A 19,789-nucleotide genomic window follows, 5' to 3' on the forward strand; every position below is an offset into this window, starting at 1 on the left:
GGGAAAAACAGCGACTAGATTTCCTCCCTTTTTAAAGATTTATACGAGGTTTTGTGTGAATATTGAACATTATGTAGATGGATAGATTTTAAAGCTGCACTCTTCAATGTTTCCACTCTGACAGCAGCTCAGGTGACGATGTGTGACGTGAAAAGTGATGACAAATTTGCACAAAACGTTTTGGCGTCTTGTAGCTCGTTGTGTTGGTTTGGTGGCCGTCACTGTTTTGGTTCAGCTCAGGCAGGTGATTGTTCCCCCGCTGCGCTAATTACTTCACTAAAAATGCACAAAAACCCACGAAGCAGAAGAAGAAAGCGTGTGTCTCATATGCAGTGAATGATTAATATAGTTAATATATATAGAGGTGGAATAATCGAAGGTTCGTGTTCTTCTTCGTGCACTCTCTGATATCAATCACTGCCTCCAGCGCCGTTCCTCCACTAGTGGTCACTTACAGTACTGCAGCATAATAAATACACAATAATCGTCAGAATCACTAAGTGGTGACACGGTGGGACAACAGGCAGCAGTAATCAATGGAGAAGAAATATTGAAATCATTAGTTATCAAACAGGTTCGTTATATCAACTTTAAACATTTCTGCTGCTTCATGGTTAAGCAGTAGTTATTAGTGGAGCTGAATTATCTGTTAATCAATCAATTAGCTGATCCTCAGAAAAAAGAATGAACGAGAGGCGGTGCTTTACTGTCATCATTATTATTATTATTATTATTATCAATTAGCCAAAATATATTAAAATATCTTCATTTTGTGGCGCAATTCGCCCTCAAAATAAAATAAATAGATAAATGTTTTGCCAGTGAGTAGGCCGGCCCTTAGCAACGCCCCTAGCAACAGAGGCGACGTGAATACGATGAGACGTAGAAGCACAAGACTTCTGCATTTAGCTGCTGTATCCTCAAACATCACATGTAGTTTTACGCTGAAAAGGAACCTGAGAAGTCTGAAACATGTGCTGCCACAAGGAGCTTTGTTAGTGAAACAATGCTCAAAAAGTCAATTATGGATTTCTGTTGTAACCATCAAAGCTCAGTCCACCATATGAAATAATAACTTATGATGAAAACCATCTGTTTTGGATCTGTCCAGTTGTTCCAAGCTGAGATGTTGCCGTGGACAGCCGTGTGTTTGTGTTATAACCCGTAAATTAAAGGTTTGGAGCTGCGTCCAGATGACCAAGCAGCAAACATCCTCATCCCCTGAACCCCCATCAGGGCTCCTCCTCCTCCAGGACTCTGGGCTCATTCTCACAACACTGCTGCTCTTATGAATTTTTATGCCGTTTCATTCCAGCTCTATTTAAATGAGCACACTGAGGCACTAAAGCTGCCTGTTTCTCCCCTTGTGGAGCTCAGAGTGTGGAGATGATGATGATGATGATGATGATGATGATGATTGTGTGTGATCTCTCCACCGCCACAGACCGAGAGCCCAGCAGCAGCAGCTACAATGTCTCTTCAGGGACTTTCTACAGCTGCGTCAGTCAGATCACCATCGGTAAGTTCGTCATGGAAACTACGTGATAATCACTATATAATCTAATGTTGTTACTTTCTTTATTTTATTGGGTGTTTGTGTTTGGCCGCTTTCACGCCAGAGCTGTTTGGTCCGATTTAGACGAGCCAGAGTTCGTTTCCTCGGATAGTCCGCTTCGTTTGGGCAGGCGTGAAAGCTCCTCCGAACTCTGGTGCGGATCAAACAAGCGAACTATGGTCCACCTGAAAAACGTGGGTCTCGGTTCGCTTGCAAGTGGGAAATGCAAACGGACCAAAGAGAGGAAGTAGATTGATGGATGGATAGAAATACTTTATTGATCCCCAGGGGGAAGTTCTGGTGTTACAATAGCATAAAGTGTTATAAAGTTAAAGTGACCACCACCACGAATACAAACAAATAAAAATGTACAAAATGCCGTGAAGTGAACCAAAGAGAGGAAGTGACGTAGAGCGCAGTGCATTTTGGGTAGAAAAAAAAACAAAGCCAACAACAAAGAAAAGTTGGAAGATGTCTCGTGGCAGACGTGGAGTAGTGAGGAGGTGCAGGCGCTCATCGATCTATGGTCAGAGGACTAAATATATCACAGTTGCTTGTGGCCTCTGTTTTCAGTCCTGCCAATCGATGAGCCGGGTTTTCTTCTTCCTCGTGCTGTTTTTCTTCCTGGTCAGTGCTTGTTTCGGACAATATCGCCCCAAAAAAGAGTCCCCCGGACCATCGTGGTGTGAAAACAACCTTAGTTTCATATCAAGTAATGTGTTTCCCTTTGTAGCATCTGTTTGTAGAATATCTTAAAAGTTTATAGACGAGGTCAAAGGGCTTCTCACTCAAGGACATTTAAACCTGCATTAACTGTTGGTTAGAACAATAATCTGCCACTTGGTTTAATCTTTGTCTGGTTTGGTCATTACGGGCCACCGTACCTTGTATGTGTATCCATTTCAACGCCGCTGAACTTGAAATATAATATACATGAAAGTGATACTTTCTATCACTGATCTAATTATAGATACACTGAGGTTATACATGCTTTAATTAAAATGCATCAAACTTGGTTATTAGAATAATTATGGATCTGCTGAAACAAATGTTGGGTTACTGATTTATCACACACACACACTATAGACCTCCACTACACACTGACACACTGACTAACTATCACACACACACTATAGACGTCCACTACACACTGACACACTGACTAACTATCACACACACACACTATAGACCTCCACTACACACTGACACACTGACTAACTATCACACACACACACTATAGACCTCCACTACACACTGACACACTGACTAACACACACACACACACACTATAGACCTCCACTACACACTGACACACTGACTAACACATACACACACACACTATAGACCTCCACTACACACTGACACACTGACTAACTATCACACACACACACTATAGACCTCCACTACACACTAACACACTGACTAACTATCACACACACACACTATAGACCTCCACTACACACTAACACACTGACTAACTAGCACACACACACTATAGACCTCCACTACACACTGACACACTGACTAACTAGCACACACACACTATAGACCTCCACTACACACTGACACACTGACTAACTATCACACACACACACTATAGACCTCCACTACACACTGACACACTGACTAACACACACACACACACACTATAGACCTCCACTACACACTAACACACTGACTAACTAGCAGCAGCTAAGTGTGCCCTTTGCTAAGCAGTCAGAAAATGAAAGAGTTCCCCAGACGGGTGACTCTTGTCCGGACGTCAGGGCTCGTCGGCAGGAGGCGGTGAGCGGTTTGACGACGCTGCCTGAAATCATCTCCCCTCCATGAATCTTCCAGCCTGGTTGGAGGCAGCGAGCCGGATGCTGTCACGGTCACGTCTGGGGGTTCAGCTGAGGCTGCTGCTGCATGCAGGTGTTCCTCTCTGCTCTCTGTGCTACATAAAAAAACTAATGAAGTGCTGAAGGAGAGCTTTGCACCGCTGAGACTCACCCTGTTGGTTTTACAAAGGGGAAGATCTATAGTCACACTCGGACATAAAAAAGAGTTAGTGTGCCGCCTTTGTTTGAGAGGAAAATACTAGTCAGCATCACTGGAGGTTCTTAAAAGTTCCTATTGATTATAATCTTCCATTTACTCAACTGTTGGAGGGATTTACTGCAGTTTTGCGGCTGATAGACAGCTGATCTTCATCCTGTGAAAAGCAATCAAACGCAGCGCCGGCTGATCACCGCTGCACACCGAGAGCTCGGGTTTTTGGTCTGTGGTGCATTTATCGATGTTTTGGTATTTAAACGTGCTCAAAGTTTCCGTTGCAGCACCTGGAAATGATTTGAATCCAGCCTGCTGCTGCTCCTGGGAGGGCTGTGCTGACTCTGCTTTCTGGTCATGAGGTTTGTTCTGTGAATCTCAGAACGATATCAGGAAACGAGAGGCTGCTTATGAAACAGAATCTTTACTGACGTCCATTGTCAGTTTTATCACCAGCTGAAGCGTCGTGACATAATCATTCCTGATTCGACCCAACATCATCGTTGATCTGAACATGAGGCGTTCATGGCCTCATGAGGAGGGAACCCTGAGCGCTGGACGTCCTGACAATATTTATACATGCAGACATACATCCGCTCATACAACTAAGTATGATTACTGCATCAGCTGACGAAGCTAGAATAAACTTTTAGTGGAAACACGTCCACCTTAAGCATCTGCTCAGTCTGCTCTTCGCATCGTGCCGCTCGTGGCCCAGATACCTGCAGCTGCATTTGTTTTCTCACCTCTGAGGGCGTGAGGAGGTGGAGGCGCTACATATCTGGGCCTCCCTCTCCTCGGAGAGCCACGCGGGCACTTTTTTCTGATGACTGCGACACAGATATTGCTTAGAACACACTATGTCCGAAAGGGCTGCGCGCACCGCGAGTTTTGGAGGTCGTTCGGATACATGCCAGGTGTAGATTACCACCTCTACCCCCCCACACACACCTCCTCCTGCCATTTCAGGTGACTTTCATGGGATTGTTGTCTCAGTGCAGCCAGTGATGAGTCGTCACACAGCTGGACTGAGTAGCTGCACAAACTTTTAGACTTTTAGGCTCACATCCGCCTGACCTGCTGTAAAACATCATCAAACATCACTTTATAGCTTTCTGACCTGCAGCAGCATCACTTTAGAATCACCTGTTTCCTGGAACAACTTCTGCCAAAGCTGAAGCAGCTCTGATTGTTTCCTGTGTCTGTCGAAGAGGGCAGGGCACCAATCAGGATTCAGCAACATTTTGAATAAATTAGATTAGATTAATCAAAAAAGTAGGGATGGATTAGTCTAAAGGTTGCAACAAATTGATGAAAATGTATGAAGAAATTTTACGTGAGGAATAAATTGAATCTCGCGGCCATGAATTAGCATGTCGAGCACTAAAACGCTGCTAAAACGTGATGATTTTTTGCTTGTTATATCAAATTTTGTTGATAAAACAAGCGACATAAGTCTGATTTGATGTGGATGTAAAGAAAACATAGACGACATCAGGAGACGGAGATCAGTTTTTCTGCTTTGAAACCCAAACTGAGAGAAAACGTTGTGACGGGATGTTGAATCAGAGGTTTTCACCGACACACACTTCCAGCTTTGACCCACAAACTGCTGCGTTCGTCCAGGATGATGTTGACAAGTTGTTGAATCTGAGAAAATAAAACTGCTCGTTGTAATGGAAAATGAAAGTGAAGCCTTCAGAGTCTGATTTCACTTGACTTTGATTCCTAAAAAGAATTATTTTTGTGCAAGAGAGTAAACGGGATGAAAAACACCAGAGTTTGTGCTGCTTTCTTCTCACTGTGCAGGTTTCCAGGTGAACTGCTGCGACACGCGGCCCTGAGATGACTAATACACTCATTCTTTCCTGCACCGCTCGACTATTTCTGTCTGCAAACTTCCACACACCACAGAATAGCCCTTCTCCCATCATTTCCAAGCAGCAGTTGGATCTTTCTTGCCAAATGTGTTGCACTAGATAAACCCCCCTCCCCCCGTGGGAAAATAAGGACCTTATCTGTGTGCTAGTTGTTGGAAGTGCTGATCCGAGCACTAACGTTGTTTCGGGGACGCCCAAACCTGCGAAAACCCCTTTATTGTTTTAGAGAAACTCTGAAATAGCCGAGATGAGCCGCCTAGCTCAGATCTACCTGCCCCCCCCTCCTCCTCCTCCAGCTGAATGTGCAGTGTGAGGGCCGAGCTGGGAGGCTCGGGGGCCGCTGGGCCCTCCGCTACTCCGCTATCGATCGGCCTTCGTTTGCTCACTGCTGATGTACCTTTGAAATCTGCTGGGGTTTGTGTTTTACAGGAAACCAGGAGAGTTCAGGGGGGGGCAGCGCTTCCTAGTCCTACCTGCCCCCCGGTGTGTTACATAACACCGGCGTGCGGGAAATCAGCCGGGGGAGGAACTGCAGCGTAGTGTTTTATGTGTTCGGATCCAAACGGGGATCATGTCAGGCCTTTACCCATAATCCCTCATCAGTCCAACATGGAGATCAGTGAGGTGCAGAACACTGAAGTTATTGGGTGAAGTTGACCTTTAAGACACAAAGTTACTGAATGATGTTCGTCAGGATGAAGTAAAGCTCAGATGTTCTGTTTGAGCTCATGTTGCAGCTGAAAAGTGTTACTGTGTTTTTATGGTGCTCATTTTTAGCGTCGCTAACCTTTTTATCTCTGATCATAAACCAACCCAAGTTCTCTCTCCACAGAAACACAGAAACGACAATATGATGCTATGACCGTCTATTTTTCACGGAAAGATGATCCAACAGAAATACTTTAGTTTGAAAATCATGCTGAGGGACACGAAAAAATGTCCTCGGACCGGAATGAGTAGATTAAATTTGGTTACTATCCCATAAGCGCTGTGTCGCTGCAGTAGCTGCAGAGGGTGTGACCTCCGCCTCATGTGGTCCTTTAACTCGTCCTTAAGTTACCTGAAGTGAAGTGAAGTGACCTGGTTCATTATTAGTGTCTCTAGTTTAGGTTATGAGAATGTTTATGGTACTTAAAGAAGCTGTTTGACACTTCAAGAGTGAATCCACTGTCATCAAATATGGAGCCAGAGGCGATTAGCTTAGCTTAGCTTAGCATAGAGCCTGACAGCAGGGCAGAACATCCTTAGTTTGCCCAAAGTTCAAAAACACATCCAGCAGCTTGTGAAAATTAAATGTTTTAGCCAAAATGAAGCAAAGGCAAACTTCCTCTTCCATCATCAGACGATCAGCAGACTGCACGTTTTGCAGACTGTTGACTGAGAACCACTTTTTTTAATTCAGTTAAGTACATTTAATGTAATTACCTGCAGACAAATGTTAATTATTGCAGTCTCAGAGTGCTTTTAGTTGCTTTTGTAGCTTCTTCTAGCAGCAAAGACACAACAGCAGTGTCAGAACCTCTGGATAGTAACGAAGAAGTTAGACTTTGGTCATTTTCAGGCTGAATGATCAATATTAACCTCTACAGGACGTTTCCCAGAGCTTTCAGCCACATCTTGTGTCTTCATCGGCAGATTACCAGTCAGTGGGTCTTATGTTAAGATTATTCTAGTCAAAGTGTTATTTCTAAGGTGATTAATGAGCCTTTGTAATTTGTTTTCACAAAAATTACTAAAATCTCTGTTTTAGTGAATGTAGTCTGGTGTGTGTGCTGTTTGTGGTTAAACCAAAAGGATCTTCCAGGTCTCTCTCTGTAGGGATCCTTTCCATGATGCTGTCACACACTGAGAATAACACTCTGAGCCTGTCAGTGGATCAAACAAGCTCTTGTAGTGGACCTACTGTGATCAGGTGCCGTCACTCTGAAGGACATATTACAGCCATCGTAGCCTGTTTGCAGGCTGAGCTGATCCACTGGACCAGTTCCAAAACTTCTTGTTCCTACCAGTCACATGTGGAAAATAGAGCCCATGTTTGAAAATACCAGAATTCTCCTTTAAGTCATCAGTGGGATCATTAAAACCTCTTCTGTCCGAGCAGCTGAGGAACTTCAGCTAATAACCGTCAGAACCAGTTAGGAATCATTTTAATATAAAGCAAAATAGTCTTTCGTTTTAAAACCTAAAGTATATTTGACTTTAAACAGTTTATTGCGTCCTTCAGCTGCCAGTTAGACACTGTTTTTGTGCTTTGGCAGTAATCAGTCAGAATCTGCTCATCGTGTGTGTTGAGTGTTTGCAGCCGTGAGACTGAACAGACTTCTGGGTAATCGTAGGGACAGTTTATGTTGGATGTCTTGAGGATGTTGGCAGCTGTGACCACTAGAGGGCAGCGTCGCTGAGGCCTTCACTGATCCTCAACACGGCCGTTTAGCAGCATCACAAAGAGCCAAAGCCCCTCTGAGGCCAGTGAGCGTTTGTCTGATTTCACTGTGAAGTTTGAGATCTGATTTGTCCCCGTGTCTCTTTGTCAGGGTTCGACCTCGGGGGTCAGGTGGCCATCGGGTTCTCCCACTGGAAGAGTCCTTTCCCGGCCAGCGGCCACAACCTCCCCAGTCCGGACTGCGTCCGCTCGGAGGCCTCCGCCGTCCCGGCCGTCGGCGAGCACCTGGAGCCGGTGTCCTGCCCGGCGTCGCTGTCCATCACCCCGCTGCCGACCCTCAGCGCCAGCCAGGAGACGCTGTGCGACAGCAGCACCAGTACGTAGAGCTCACACTGCAAACCTTCTTTAGACGAACTGGCTCAAGGAAAACAGAGAAACTACAGAAACAGCAGCAGCACACTGACATTTAGATGGTTTAAGTGCTTCACTGCAGTGTGTAGAGATTATACACTGTATGCACACACACACACACACACACACACACACACAGGGCTGTCAGTTTATCAGGTACATGCAGCTAAAGGTGATGCAGTCTGAAGCAGCAGCTCTGCAGTAAGAAGTATTGAGGTAGTTTCTGGTTATTCTGCTACACTGGCAGCCGTTTCTGTTATTTAGTCCACCCCGATTATTCTAAAGACGGCAGGCCGAGTGACAGGAACACCTGGAGGAGGACCGATCGTGAGTTTATAACGTGGTCCACTCCCTCTCAGAATCAGAAGCTGAGAAAGATCGACCCGTAAATCTTCTTTCTTCTTCCTACAACGAGATCACTCGTACATTTCAACACCTCTTAGTTCCTGACTGATCTTTTCCTACAGTCTGAATAAATGCTCTCTATAGACACACCTCTGCCTCCACTTTATCACCGCAGACAGTTGCTCTACTGCTACGACTTTGACTTAAGACTCAACAGGATCGGACCGACTGCTCAGTTTAAAAGCACCGATTAAAAAACACCGTTTGTTGCTTGTTAATCATTTTAAAATGTTTTCCGTTCACTGAAAATGAGGACACGTTCTCAGCGACTCCTGGAGATTTAAATAAAGGTTGAATGAACGAAGGATCCATTTCCACTGCTGATGAATCTAAATCACCCAACACTTATTTTACCTTTTAATTATCTTGTTAAATGTTTGATCTCATATTGAACACAGGATGGCTCGTATTAACGGGTTCCTCCTAGTTTTAGACCCACAAATAAAAAATCTAACCATTATTGTCGTGTTTTTTCAAGCTGCCTCTGGACAGGAAGACATCTCTCCCTAAAAAATATATGAATTTGTCCTTTAATATCTACCTCTGTGTGTGTGTGTGTGTGTGTGTGTGTGTGTGTCCTTGAGTTTCCATCAGAGGATCACGCTGCCATCAGAGCCGACTGTCATTGTTTCAGGCTCCAGCAACACCGACACAGCCAGCCCTCCTCTGTGATTGGCCGCTGCCAGAGCAGCTCCACCTCTGATTGGCTGCCAGGCGAGGCTGCTTAAGCATGCCGACGAGCCGCACACACACACACACACTCACACACACACACACACACACACACACACACCTCCTCCCTCCCTCTCTCACTGTAAACATCCTGCTCGTGCCTGTGTTTTCCTCCAGACAAGATCTCTGACAGCGTTTGTGAGCTCGTGTTTGTGATGCGTCCGTGTGTGAGTGTGTGTGAATGTGTGTGTGTGTGTGAGTGTGTGTGTGTGTGTGTGTGAGGCTGTGCTGGATCTACAGATGCACTGATGATGAGGATGATGAGGAGGAGTGAGGAGTAGAAAGTGGGGATGCTGGTTTCTCTCGTGGGACGTCGTGTTTGTTTGTTTGATTTCCTCAGCGAGGTCATTTGCACGCCGGGGCTTTGGGGGGGGGGGGTGACGGCGGCTGACCACCGTGTGTGTGTGTGTGTGTGTGTGTGTGTGTGTGTGTGTGTGTGTGGGCAAGAGTCCTCTGGCTGTTTTGGCGTCCACTGCGGCTCGGCTGGGAAGCCCCTCCCCTCTGGGGGGTGAAGCCTCTGCCCACCTTCACATGGTGAGTGTTGTTGTCAAGTTGTCTTAAAGCAGAGTGTGTGTGTGTGTGTGTGTGTGTGTGTGTGTGTGTGTTTTCCTGCTGCAGTGCTTCCTCTCGTGTGTCTCACTCTTCGTTTGACCTTCACACACTCATTTTATCGTAAAATGCTTCACACACTCTTCATCCCCAGCGATGCGTCGGTCCTAAGACACTCAGAGAAGGGAGGGAAGTGTGTCGCCCCTCTGAGAGCAGAGTGTGTGTCTCAGGCATCGTTAGCAGGTCGGTGTGGTGACCGTCAGGGCGAACATGTAACCCTCCCCTCCATCCATCCCTCCGTCCGTCCGTCCTCACAAGCTGCAGCACATCACCTCCCATTCGTCCTCCCTCTCTCCCCCCCTCTGAAACCACGTCGTCAGGATGTTTAATAGTCATTTTACAGCACAGAGCTCATCGTGTAATCAGAGAATCCACTCACTGACAGACATACTGTGTGTACGTACACGTGTAGGGGAGACCGGGGGTCATCATCAGCTCGTCTTCTAACTGTTGTTCCTACATCAGAGGGAAGCTGAGGGTCTTGGGCTGAGTTATTAACCATCAAACGCGCTCTGAATCTGATTATTTCTTCCCTGTAACTCACCTGTTAATCACCTGCTTTGCACTTGTGCAGCCTTAAAGTTGGAGGGACAGTTGGAGGAAGTGAACAAGACATCGGAGACTAAATTTCTTTATTTCTTTACATAATATGTTACATTTAGGGTCGACTTATTTAAAGATGCTTTCAGCGTCTGTAAGCCTTGTTTCCTGTCCACACAAACACTACAGGGCTTTTATTTTGAAACCAAAACGGGAAGAATTGAGTAGAAAAAGTTTTTTTCATGTCTGTGACGTATTTCACCTGTACAGACATTTAAATTGTAGTGAAAGGTGGAAAATGTTGCTGGTATGATGTCAGTACGACTATCAGAGATCACGTGTGTCGCAGACAAGACTCCGACTCTCTAACGCCAAAATAAAAACCAACACTTGCCGCGTGGTCTTGGTTTTAACGGCCGAAGTTCGGAAATGTTTTACGATGCAGCCAGCGGATATCAGATGTCTGGGCCAAGACTTCCTCTCAGAACAGAAATGAGTGCAGATGGATTTCTAAAAACCTAAATATTGGGTTCTTCCTCCTCATTGGCTCCAAACACAGGGACTGTTGCTCCATCGTGATTGGCCAGTATAACTACAGGTGGAAACAATAACGCTGCTGCTGCTGCTGCCAGGTTGAGATGCACCTACAGGTTTAGGTTAATAGATCTGTTCTTTAGATCTGTAATCACCGTTTTTTTTTTTAAACTGAGGAGGCCGAAACAGAAGCTCCGACCTGGAAGTGAGAGGAGATGATTAAATATGTATCTGACACAGTAACACTAACGGGCGCAGCAGCCTACTTACTCCTGCACTCGCATCAATTTTCATGAGCTGCTTGCTCTAAATGCTGGAGGTCCCGATTCAAAACCACTGAGCTGATGGGGTTTGAATTTTTTAAATGATACACGATCTGAGAGGCTCATTAGAGAGACGACGGCTCGCAGCCTGTGAATGAATTACAAAGTGATTCTGCACGCCGACAGATCGGCGATGTGTCGACATGTTGTGCTCATCAGGCGCACAAATAGACAAACAGATGGTTTCCTGTCGAAGGTGTAAATAGGTCATTGTGTCATTGTTATTATGCCGTTGTCTCCTGACCCCAAGTAACTGTGAAGGGAAAAGAAAAACCAAGCTTTAATGTGCTTGTTTTCAACTGAAAAACTAGAAAAGAAATCATCCAGTGAGATTTAACGGCCTGTAGTCGTTATCGTTAGCGGACATCACTGTTAGCTCTTTGCTAGCTCCCACTTGTCCTTACAGTTTGCTCATCTCCCCTCCTGAGACCTGGAAGACAAATTTAATATTCAGATTGTTTGTTTCACATAATTGGGATGTAAGAAACAGGTCAGACATGTTATTTATTGATCCCTTGCAGTGGATATTGGGTCAATCTTTGCCACAAACAGTACATTACAAAGGAATATTTATTAATAATGAAATAATACATTTTCTTTCTTTCTCAAATTAATTTAAAACCTGCTCCATTGCTTGGCTTTCTCGATCTCTGCCTCCCTCACTGCTATAAAACATGTTGTTTTTTGCCAGTTTGAAGACAGACAGACGATCCCATGTGTGTGATACGAAGTGGACGCAGCCATTTTGAAGCCTTGAGCTTCACTTTAAGGGCGTCGCCATCTTGGTTTTTGTTTGGAGCCAGAAGTGATGTTTTGTCTCTGTCTCAGTCTATTTTCCTCTAAATAAAACCATAATTTACTAAACAAACATCCTGCTGTGCTGAAGAAGACTGTAAACTAGCGACTGAGAGCAGAAACTCATCAGGAAAATGTTCACCGAGCTGATAAATCAAGTGAGAACTCATTTTCTCATTGACTTCCATTCACTCTGAGTGCTTTTTGCAGCCTGCAGAGTTGCAGATGTCCTCCATACGGTCTGAGGAGGCGTTCTGGGATTTGTAGGGACCATCTATCATCTTAATGGTGTCTGAGTGTGAGGAGGAGAGGCCGTGGAAGCGTAACATATCAAATACCTGAACACCTCTGGTTGTATTTACTGTAACCGACTTGTGAGGAGTTTGTTACTCGTCCGTCTGTGAGCCGCCGAGGCTTCGGCGCCGCGTGACCTCGGCTTGGGTTACAGGGCCGTTAAAGTTTGATGGGCACATTGTTTGACCGGGCCACCGTCTGGGCGCAGCAGCACGATGTAGGCTAATGTGTAGCCTGTCAGTCCTCTGAGAGCCAATATTTATAGTAAGCAATTCTCTCTCCCGTTTAATGAGAGCGGCGTCGGAGCGCTGTGGGTGCTGAGGAAACCGCTAACGAGGTGGTGCTGGTGATCCCCATGCATCTAAGTGCAAATGGATGTTTCATCGACCTCACCTCTTGGTGAATTCAGACTGCTCCGGTTTGGATGGCTCTACCCCAGCGTGGTGAAGTGTTTACTGCCACTCTGAGGAGGAGGAACGGGTCGCAGAGTGCTGATTTTTCACCAGTATGAAATTTACGGCGCTCCTATTAGCCGCATCCAATGTTCCCAAGCATCAGCGGCTGATTAAGAGCCGGGATGCTTCCCCCCCCAAAACCTCAGTGTCTGTCCCCGGCACAGCGGCTCAGCAGAAAAATTCAGCTGAGTCACCTCTCGTGTCACAAACTAAACTCCAGACCTCCAGAACAGCCGAAGTCCTCCCGCTCTCCGGAGAACTGGAAGTCAGAGAAACAGACCTATTCAGGTGGAGCTGATTTAAGGTGTTTTGCGAAGCTTTGAATAATTTCCCTCCCCTCCCCAAAGGAAGCAGTCTGGTTGACAAATAGACCCAATTAGCTCGTGTGCTCCTGTGGAGAGCGAGTCTTTCCAACGTTAAGCCTTAGTAAGGAGATGAAAGTTACTAAACTGTCATTTTCTATTTCTTTTTCCTTTTTTTTTTCTGCGTGCCTTTCTCTTTCCCATTACCTGTCTCTCTCTAGCTCTGCCTCGTCTTTTTCATTCGTGGACGGCACAAAGTTCTGTCCCATCTATTTGCACCCAGATTAACTTACTTACTTACTTATTTTCGTACTTATTTAGTTGTCAGTTTTCTTATTATTGTCAGTTTCAGTTGCGGTTTGGTTAGGTTTAGGCACCAAAACTACTTGATGATGGTTTGGGTTCAAATAACAAGTCAAATACAAACACAAAAGGCAGAGTACATTAAACACAACATAATAGCATCTGCCTATAATGAATTCAGTAAATACTCTGAGACACAGCTAACCAAGCTAGCTTCAAGATGCTAACCTCCTACGTTAGCTTTCATGAATGAGTGAAGAAATAACTGAAACCTGTTCATTTATTGTGAATATTTTTATCAGTACTCTTCTATGAACAGTAGGTCAGATAACAGTGTATAATGTAGAATGTTTTGCATCTTTCAGCTCACAGATCTCAGCTCTCATCAGCATAATTTCCACACAGCAGAGTGTAAAAAAAAAAGAAAGTTAGCAACTCACTGGTGAAGAGCCAGATATTACTTATTACTTAAAATCAGCATGTGGTCAGAAACACAACTTCAAATGACTGCTGATGTTACTCTGTGTATGTTACATGTGTACATAAGCAACTTTTTACAACTTTTATATAGTGAAAATCTGCCAATGTTGCTGCAAAAACCCTTAAAATGTCTTAAATTCACCTTAACTGATAAAAGTCCTCATAAGGTATTAAATAATCTTATTTAATATTTTCCACTGAATGAACAAAATGTCTGAACATTGATGAAATCAGTTCAGAGTTCAAATGTCTGTTATCCTGTTACACTGAACACACATCTGTAAGTCTTTGTAGTGATTAATACCATTAAGGACAAGATGTATTTTTCACCTTAATCAATGTATTTAGACAAAATGTTGTTATATTGTCATTTTTGTACTTTTGAACTGACAGCACATGTATTTAATGTTTATTTTTTACTGCAAAACTGCCCTTAAATTAGATTAAACTGTGGTATTAAAGAGTAGGTAGGTTAGTTTGACCTGTCTAACTAACTGGTATTCAGTTTCTTGGTAATCCTCAGGTTTGATGCTGCTTTGAGCATAAAAGAGGTTTGAAAGTAGTTTTTGCTGCTCAACCACATAGCAGTGATATCGTACAATGAAATAACTGTAATACATCAGTGGTGGTCGATAGGCTGACTGATTAAGACTGATGACTCGATCAATACTTTGCCAGTTGCTGACATTAGTGGCTTTCAGAACTCACTGTGAGCTCTGTCACCCGCCTCAAGTCCTTTTAAGTGAAGCTCATTCCTGCACTGAATTGGTGTGTTTTTTTTGTGTCTTGGGGAACGACGAGTCGCACCAGACAGTGGGACAGAGTGTAATAAGAGTCCTGTGTGTCCTCCAGGTGTGAGTTTCTCTCTACATGGGTCTGAGCCCCAGCGGCAGAGCCCCCACCGACGCAGAGTGCCGCTGCAGCCCTCGGCCTCGGGCTACCAGGCGGCGGACAGACACCTCGCCTTCTCCTCCTTTGGGCAGCCAGACATCATGGAGGAGTCCTCGGCTGAGGCCCTGGACTCCAGCGCTCAGGACGATGCGCCTCCTCTCGGTGAGACCCTGCACCTCAAGGTCTGCACGTCTGAATGAGGTGATAAACGTCTGCACAGAGTAACTCCAACAGACGGATGAGACATAAAGTAGAAACTGTAGAAACATCGCTATTAACATTTTAACCCACTTTTAGTGTCGCTTATCTAAATCAGGGACGTTTGCAAAGATAAAAGAAGTGGACGCACCCATAGTGACGTCACCCATTGGTTTGTGGGCGGCCATTTTGAGGCCTCCAGTTGATGATTTAACTATAAAGAGACCTGGATACAACGATCATTTATTCCTATGAAAGTTGCTCAGTGGAGCATGAAACAGCCGAGCTGGCTAACTTCCTGTTAGCCCTCCGCTAACGTCATTTTGGGCTCAGTGTCGTTGTTTCACTGTGTAAAATTTGCTTCAAAACCTGGTGCACTTCTTGGAGACTTACTGTCTCCATGTTGGAGCAAGAATTGACGCCAGGAGGTAGTCCCACCCTAAAGCATACCCTCATTACTTTGGTTCTAGCCAGCTAGCTGGTAAAGCTAACAGCAGAGTGAATTGGACCTGCATTCATCAGGTGTCCAGAAACATGAAACATAAATGTGTCCATTGGTTGTGTAAATATTCATTCAGCTGACTCCACATCACTGTCATACACTCGTCTTCCCTCCAGCTGTGAAGGATGTTAACGTGCTGCTGGAGAGGGAAAGGTCAGAGGGCGTCAGCAGCCCGTCCAGAGACGACGACTCCACCCTGCTGAACCAGAGAACCCACAGCAGCATCCTGGACGACAACACCAAGTCCGACTCCGGCCTCCCAGAGGTCAGTGGTCCATCTGCATCTCTGGGGGGTCGTTGCCGTGGGGATGATGTGCGTAACGGTCACAGTGTAACAGCCCAACAGCCCAACAGCCATCAATAAATTCAATATTTTAACAAAAAAAAGAGGCGCAGGTATGTAATAAACTTGAAATGATTGGATAGACAACCTACCTGTCTACCTCCTACCGCACACGGCCGGATTCTTCAACCCGGCTAAAGCTAGCCAGCGAGTCACACTGCAACAGACTGTCGTTTAGCGAGCTAACCCGTTAGCACGTGACGATGAGCTAAAGGCTACGTTACGTTTGTGACGGCTGTTTCGCTTGACTTTATGTGATTGTGCTATTTCATAGTCTTGAATTGACTTTAGCTACTTTTCCACCAAAAGCCAAGCAAATATCCGCCTCATGTTACTCACTCCGGTTACTCACGCAAGTAAACGCAAGCAGTCTGTCGGCGCTGAGATTCCCCTCAAGGATACGTTCACTGAAGCTGTCTCTGTGGGAAACCAGAGCTCTCTGCCGGGAAAATTTTTCGCTTCAGTTGAATATTTTATGCCTGATTCCCGTTACTCGATTTCTCGCCTCTATTTGCGTCTTTGCATTGACTTTCTGTGTGGAAAAAGTTCGCTTTGCGTTTGGTGGAAACACCTTTAGGCTGGCAGCCAGCGGTTGTGCACAGAACGAATGAGAGACCTGGCAGCGGAGCCTTTCAACACGAGTGGAAAAACCGGATACTTTGACAAACTAGATACTCGTGCTAGTTTCTCTTATTCTTAACTTCATATACAGTAAATCCATTCATAAACGATGGATGAGAAGCCATTTAAAACATGGACCCTTAATGCCCAGATGCCGTTCCGTCCTCATTCTGTCTCTCTTGCCGGTCTGTTGCCGTCAGGGGCGGAGTAAGTCCAGATGCCTTTGCTTCAGCGATGGAAAGAGCCGCATAGACTACATCCTGGTTTACAGGAAGTCCAGCTCACAGTCGGAGAAGAGGGAGGTGTTTGAGCGCAACATCCGGGCAGAGGGCTTACAGATGGAAAAGGAGGTAACGGCCATTTCTGTTAGCTTTATACTGCACATAAAGCACGTTACACCGATGCCTTTCTTGCATTACGTTTCACAGTCTGTGTGGTTTGAGGAAATGCCAGAGAAACGGTGACTGTAATTACATTATAACTGAACTTAACCTTTGAACTGAACACTGACTCCACTTGAACTGGAGCTTTAGTTGTGGATTAAACTGTTGAATTGTTTCATATTTAAAAAGTCAAAAATAAAGATTAACTCCAGTTTTTAGTGACAAGAGCCTTAAGTGTTCATCACTGCAACCACGTAACCATCTGATCCATTGTTTATATAAAAGCACCGATTGGAGCAGGTTTAAAATAGTTTTTGTGGCCGTCAGCTCGGCTACAGAGGCTGTGATCACTATGTTTACATCAGGCCTCTGTCTCTGTGCTTAAATTGCTTAGATTTAGCTCTGGAGGGGTCATAAAGGTCAAAATGCTTCTGCATGTGCACAGGAAACAATCCGTGGCTGTGGTTTGATTCATTTTCCTGCACAAGATAAGTGTAGCTACAGAGAACAGAGCATTTTTCTCCCAAATTCAGTCCGTCCTCTGCAGCAGGGGGGGGTGGGGGCTCGGTCTGAAATGGCTGAACAGAAGTCTGCGGAGAGCCAAGACGCTGCTCGGTGTGGGGATGTCTGTGTGACAGCTGTCCCTGAGGACTGACTGAACTTCAGGGAGAAACTGTCTGTTCTGCTGGTTATTTTATTCGCTTAAATTCGTCAAAACGTGGCCACAAATTAATCAAAATGTGGGAACGAATCGAATCGCTTATGCGGTAGAGCACTCCGGATACTGAACTGTGTCATTCCTGCACAGATTAATCAAAACTTGGCCACAAGTTGCATCCAGTCTGCACACAAGAACAATTGGAGCTTTTCACTGTAGTAAAACGAGGCTTCAGTGTGTTTGTTTTTCTGCCTGTGGGGCTTTTAAAGCTAAAAACTCGGCAGGCTCCTCTGCTGGCAGAGATTTATCTTTGCTGTGATTACTTTGGCAAAAAAAACCTGCAGCTGCATTCACGGTGTGCAAACATGAGGATCATCGATACCAGTCTGAGCGAAGAAGCAATTTAATGCTCAGTCCCGTAATGTGTGTAATCTTGTTTTAAAACAGGCCTCCTGACGGCTGAGTGCTGCTGTGACGTTCACTGACGAGCCGCCGCTCATAGAGCCAGAACAAATGTGCTGATGGCACTTTTCTCTCCTGCTTTTGCTTCTTATTTAGCAAAAGTGTCACTTGAAAGAGCAGAAAACGTGGATGCTGTGGTTTGTGTGTGTGTGTGTGTGTGTGTGCGTGTGTGTGTGTGTGTGTAGCATCAAGGTCGTCATCATCCAGACGGCGGTTCTTCTCTCCTCATTTTGGTATTTTTAGGTTCCTGATTCATGAATCTTTAGACTGACTCCCACTCAGCTGACGACACCGAGAGGATATTTTCTGAAATCAAATTGCTGTGTGTGTGTGTGTGTGTGTGTGTGTGTGTGTTTTCTTTACAGGCCTCCATAACAAACAGTGACGTGATCTTTCTGAAGCTTCATGCACCGTGGGATGTTCTGTGTCGCTACGCAGAGCTCATGAACATCCGCATGCCTTTCAGGTGAGACGACAAACACACACACACACACACACACACACACACACACACTGTCTTATATCAGAAAACACCCCTCATGGAGTTTTCATGTAAACAAACGAGAGTTCATGTTCACATTCAGTGCGTCATTTCTTATTTACAAAACCAATTTACTCTTCTTCACTGCCTTTGTTGGTGCGTTGCTGTACTTCTTTGCACGTTAGCGCCCCCAGGTGTCCATCAGCAGAAGTGTGTGTTGTACAGCAGCGGCCCACAGTGTCTACCTTTAATGTGTGTATTATAGTAGTTTTATCATATTTATTATTAAACGGCCCTGAGCAGCTCCTTCAGCAGCAGAATCCTCCCCACTGATGTCAGACTGGTTAACAGCAGCGTTATATAAATCTCATGACGATATCACAGCAGCAACCTGCACTTTATCACCACTCATGTCTGGTTTTGTTGTCTTACTTACATTTACGTCTATATTTTGTAATATCTGTTGCTGTAACAAGTAAATGTCCCCGCTGTGGACGAGTAAAGTCTCTCTTATAAGTGTTTTCATGTTAAGTTAAGTTAATTATTCTCACTTATTCCAGGAGGAAAATCTTTTACATGCACCGACGGCACAAGTTCATGAGCAGGTGAGTGTTCGGTCGGCGTGAGCTCGGCTGACGGGGCAAAGCTCGGCTCCGGCGGCGTTAACTGAAACTCCACTTGCAGGATGGAGAAGCGCATCAACAAGTTTCGCGGCTGGCTTCCCCGCAAGCCCATGAAGTTTGACCACGACACTCTGCCCGACCTGGAGGAGAACGAGAGCTTCACCGCCCCCTTCAGTCGATCCAGGATACACCAGTGAGTTCTTACCAGAGGAGTGACTTGGTCTTTACCTTAAACTGCTTTTTCCATTTCCTCCTTTATACTTTAAATTCTCTCTCTGTTGCCTTTCTCACATAAACCGACGCTCCGCACACTCGCTCAAATCCCCCACGGACAGATTTGTAATAACCGCTCGGTTTCACTGCAGTTTCATCATCCACAACAAAGACACTTTCTTCAACAACGCCACCAGGAGTCGCATCGTCCACCACATCCTGCAGCGGGTCAAATATGAGGAGGGAAAAAATAAGATGGGTGAGTTTTCCCATCCTGAGAAACCCTAGAAGTACGGGCCGATCATTTACAGTTTGAGTTTTGAATAAAAAGAAGCAGCTTGAGCTTCTGCTGTTGTTGTTGTTTGTGTGGCAGCATCAGGAA

General features: G+C 45.2%; 1 protein-coding gene across 1 annotated transcript in view; it reads left to right on the plus strand.

Annotated features, from left to right (window-relative positions):
* Window positions 1-19,789, plus strand: part of LOC139221587 (anoctamin-4-like) — a 38,140-nt gene that overhangs the window by 1,977 nt on the left and 16,374 nt on the right. Inside the window, exons 2-10 of the mRNA XM_070853502.1 lie at window positions 1,445-1,519; window positions 8,001-8,225; window positions 14,885-15,085; window positions 15,740-15,888; window positions 16,788-16,937; window positions 18,456-18,556; window positions 19,132-19,176; window positions 19,256-19,387; window positions 19,560-19,666. Coding sequence (XP_070709603.1) covers window positions 1,445-1,519; window positions 8,001-8,225; window positions 14,885-15,085; window positions 15,740-15,888; window positions 16,788-16,937; window positions 18,456-18,556; window positions 19,132-19,176; window positions 19,256-19,387; window positions 19,560-19,666 — 1,185 coding nt within the window. The remainder of the gene's footprint in view (window positions 1-1,444; window positions 1,520-8,000; window positions 8,226-14,884; window positions 15,086-15,739; window positions 15,889-16,787; window positions 16,938-18,455; window positions 18,557-19,131; window positions 19,177-19,255; window positions 19,388-19,559; window positions 19,667-19,789) is intronic.

The sequence above is a fragment of the Pempheris klunzingeri genome, chromosome 22 (assembly GCF_042242105.1).
Source record: "Pempheris klunzingeri isolate RE-2024b chromosome 22, fPemKlu1.hap1, whole genome shotgun sequence".
Taxonomy (NCBI): domain Eukaryota; kingdom Metazoa; phylum Chordata; class Actinopteri; order Acropomatiformes; family Pempheridae; genus Pempheris; species Pempheris klunzingeri.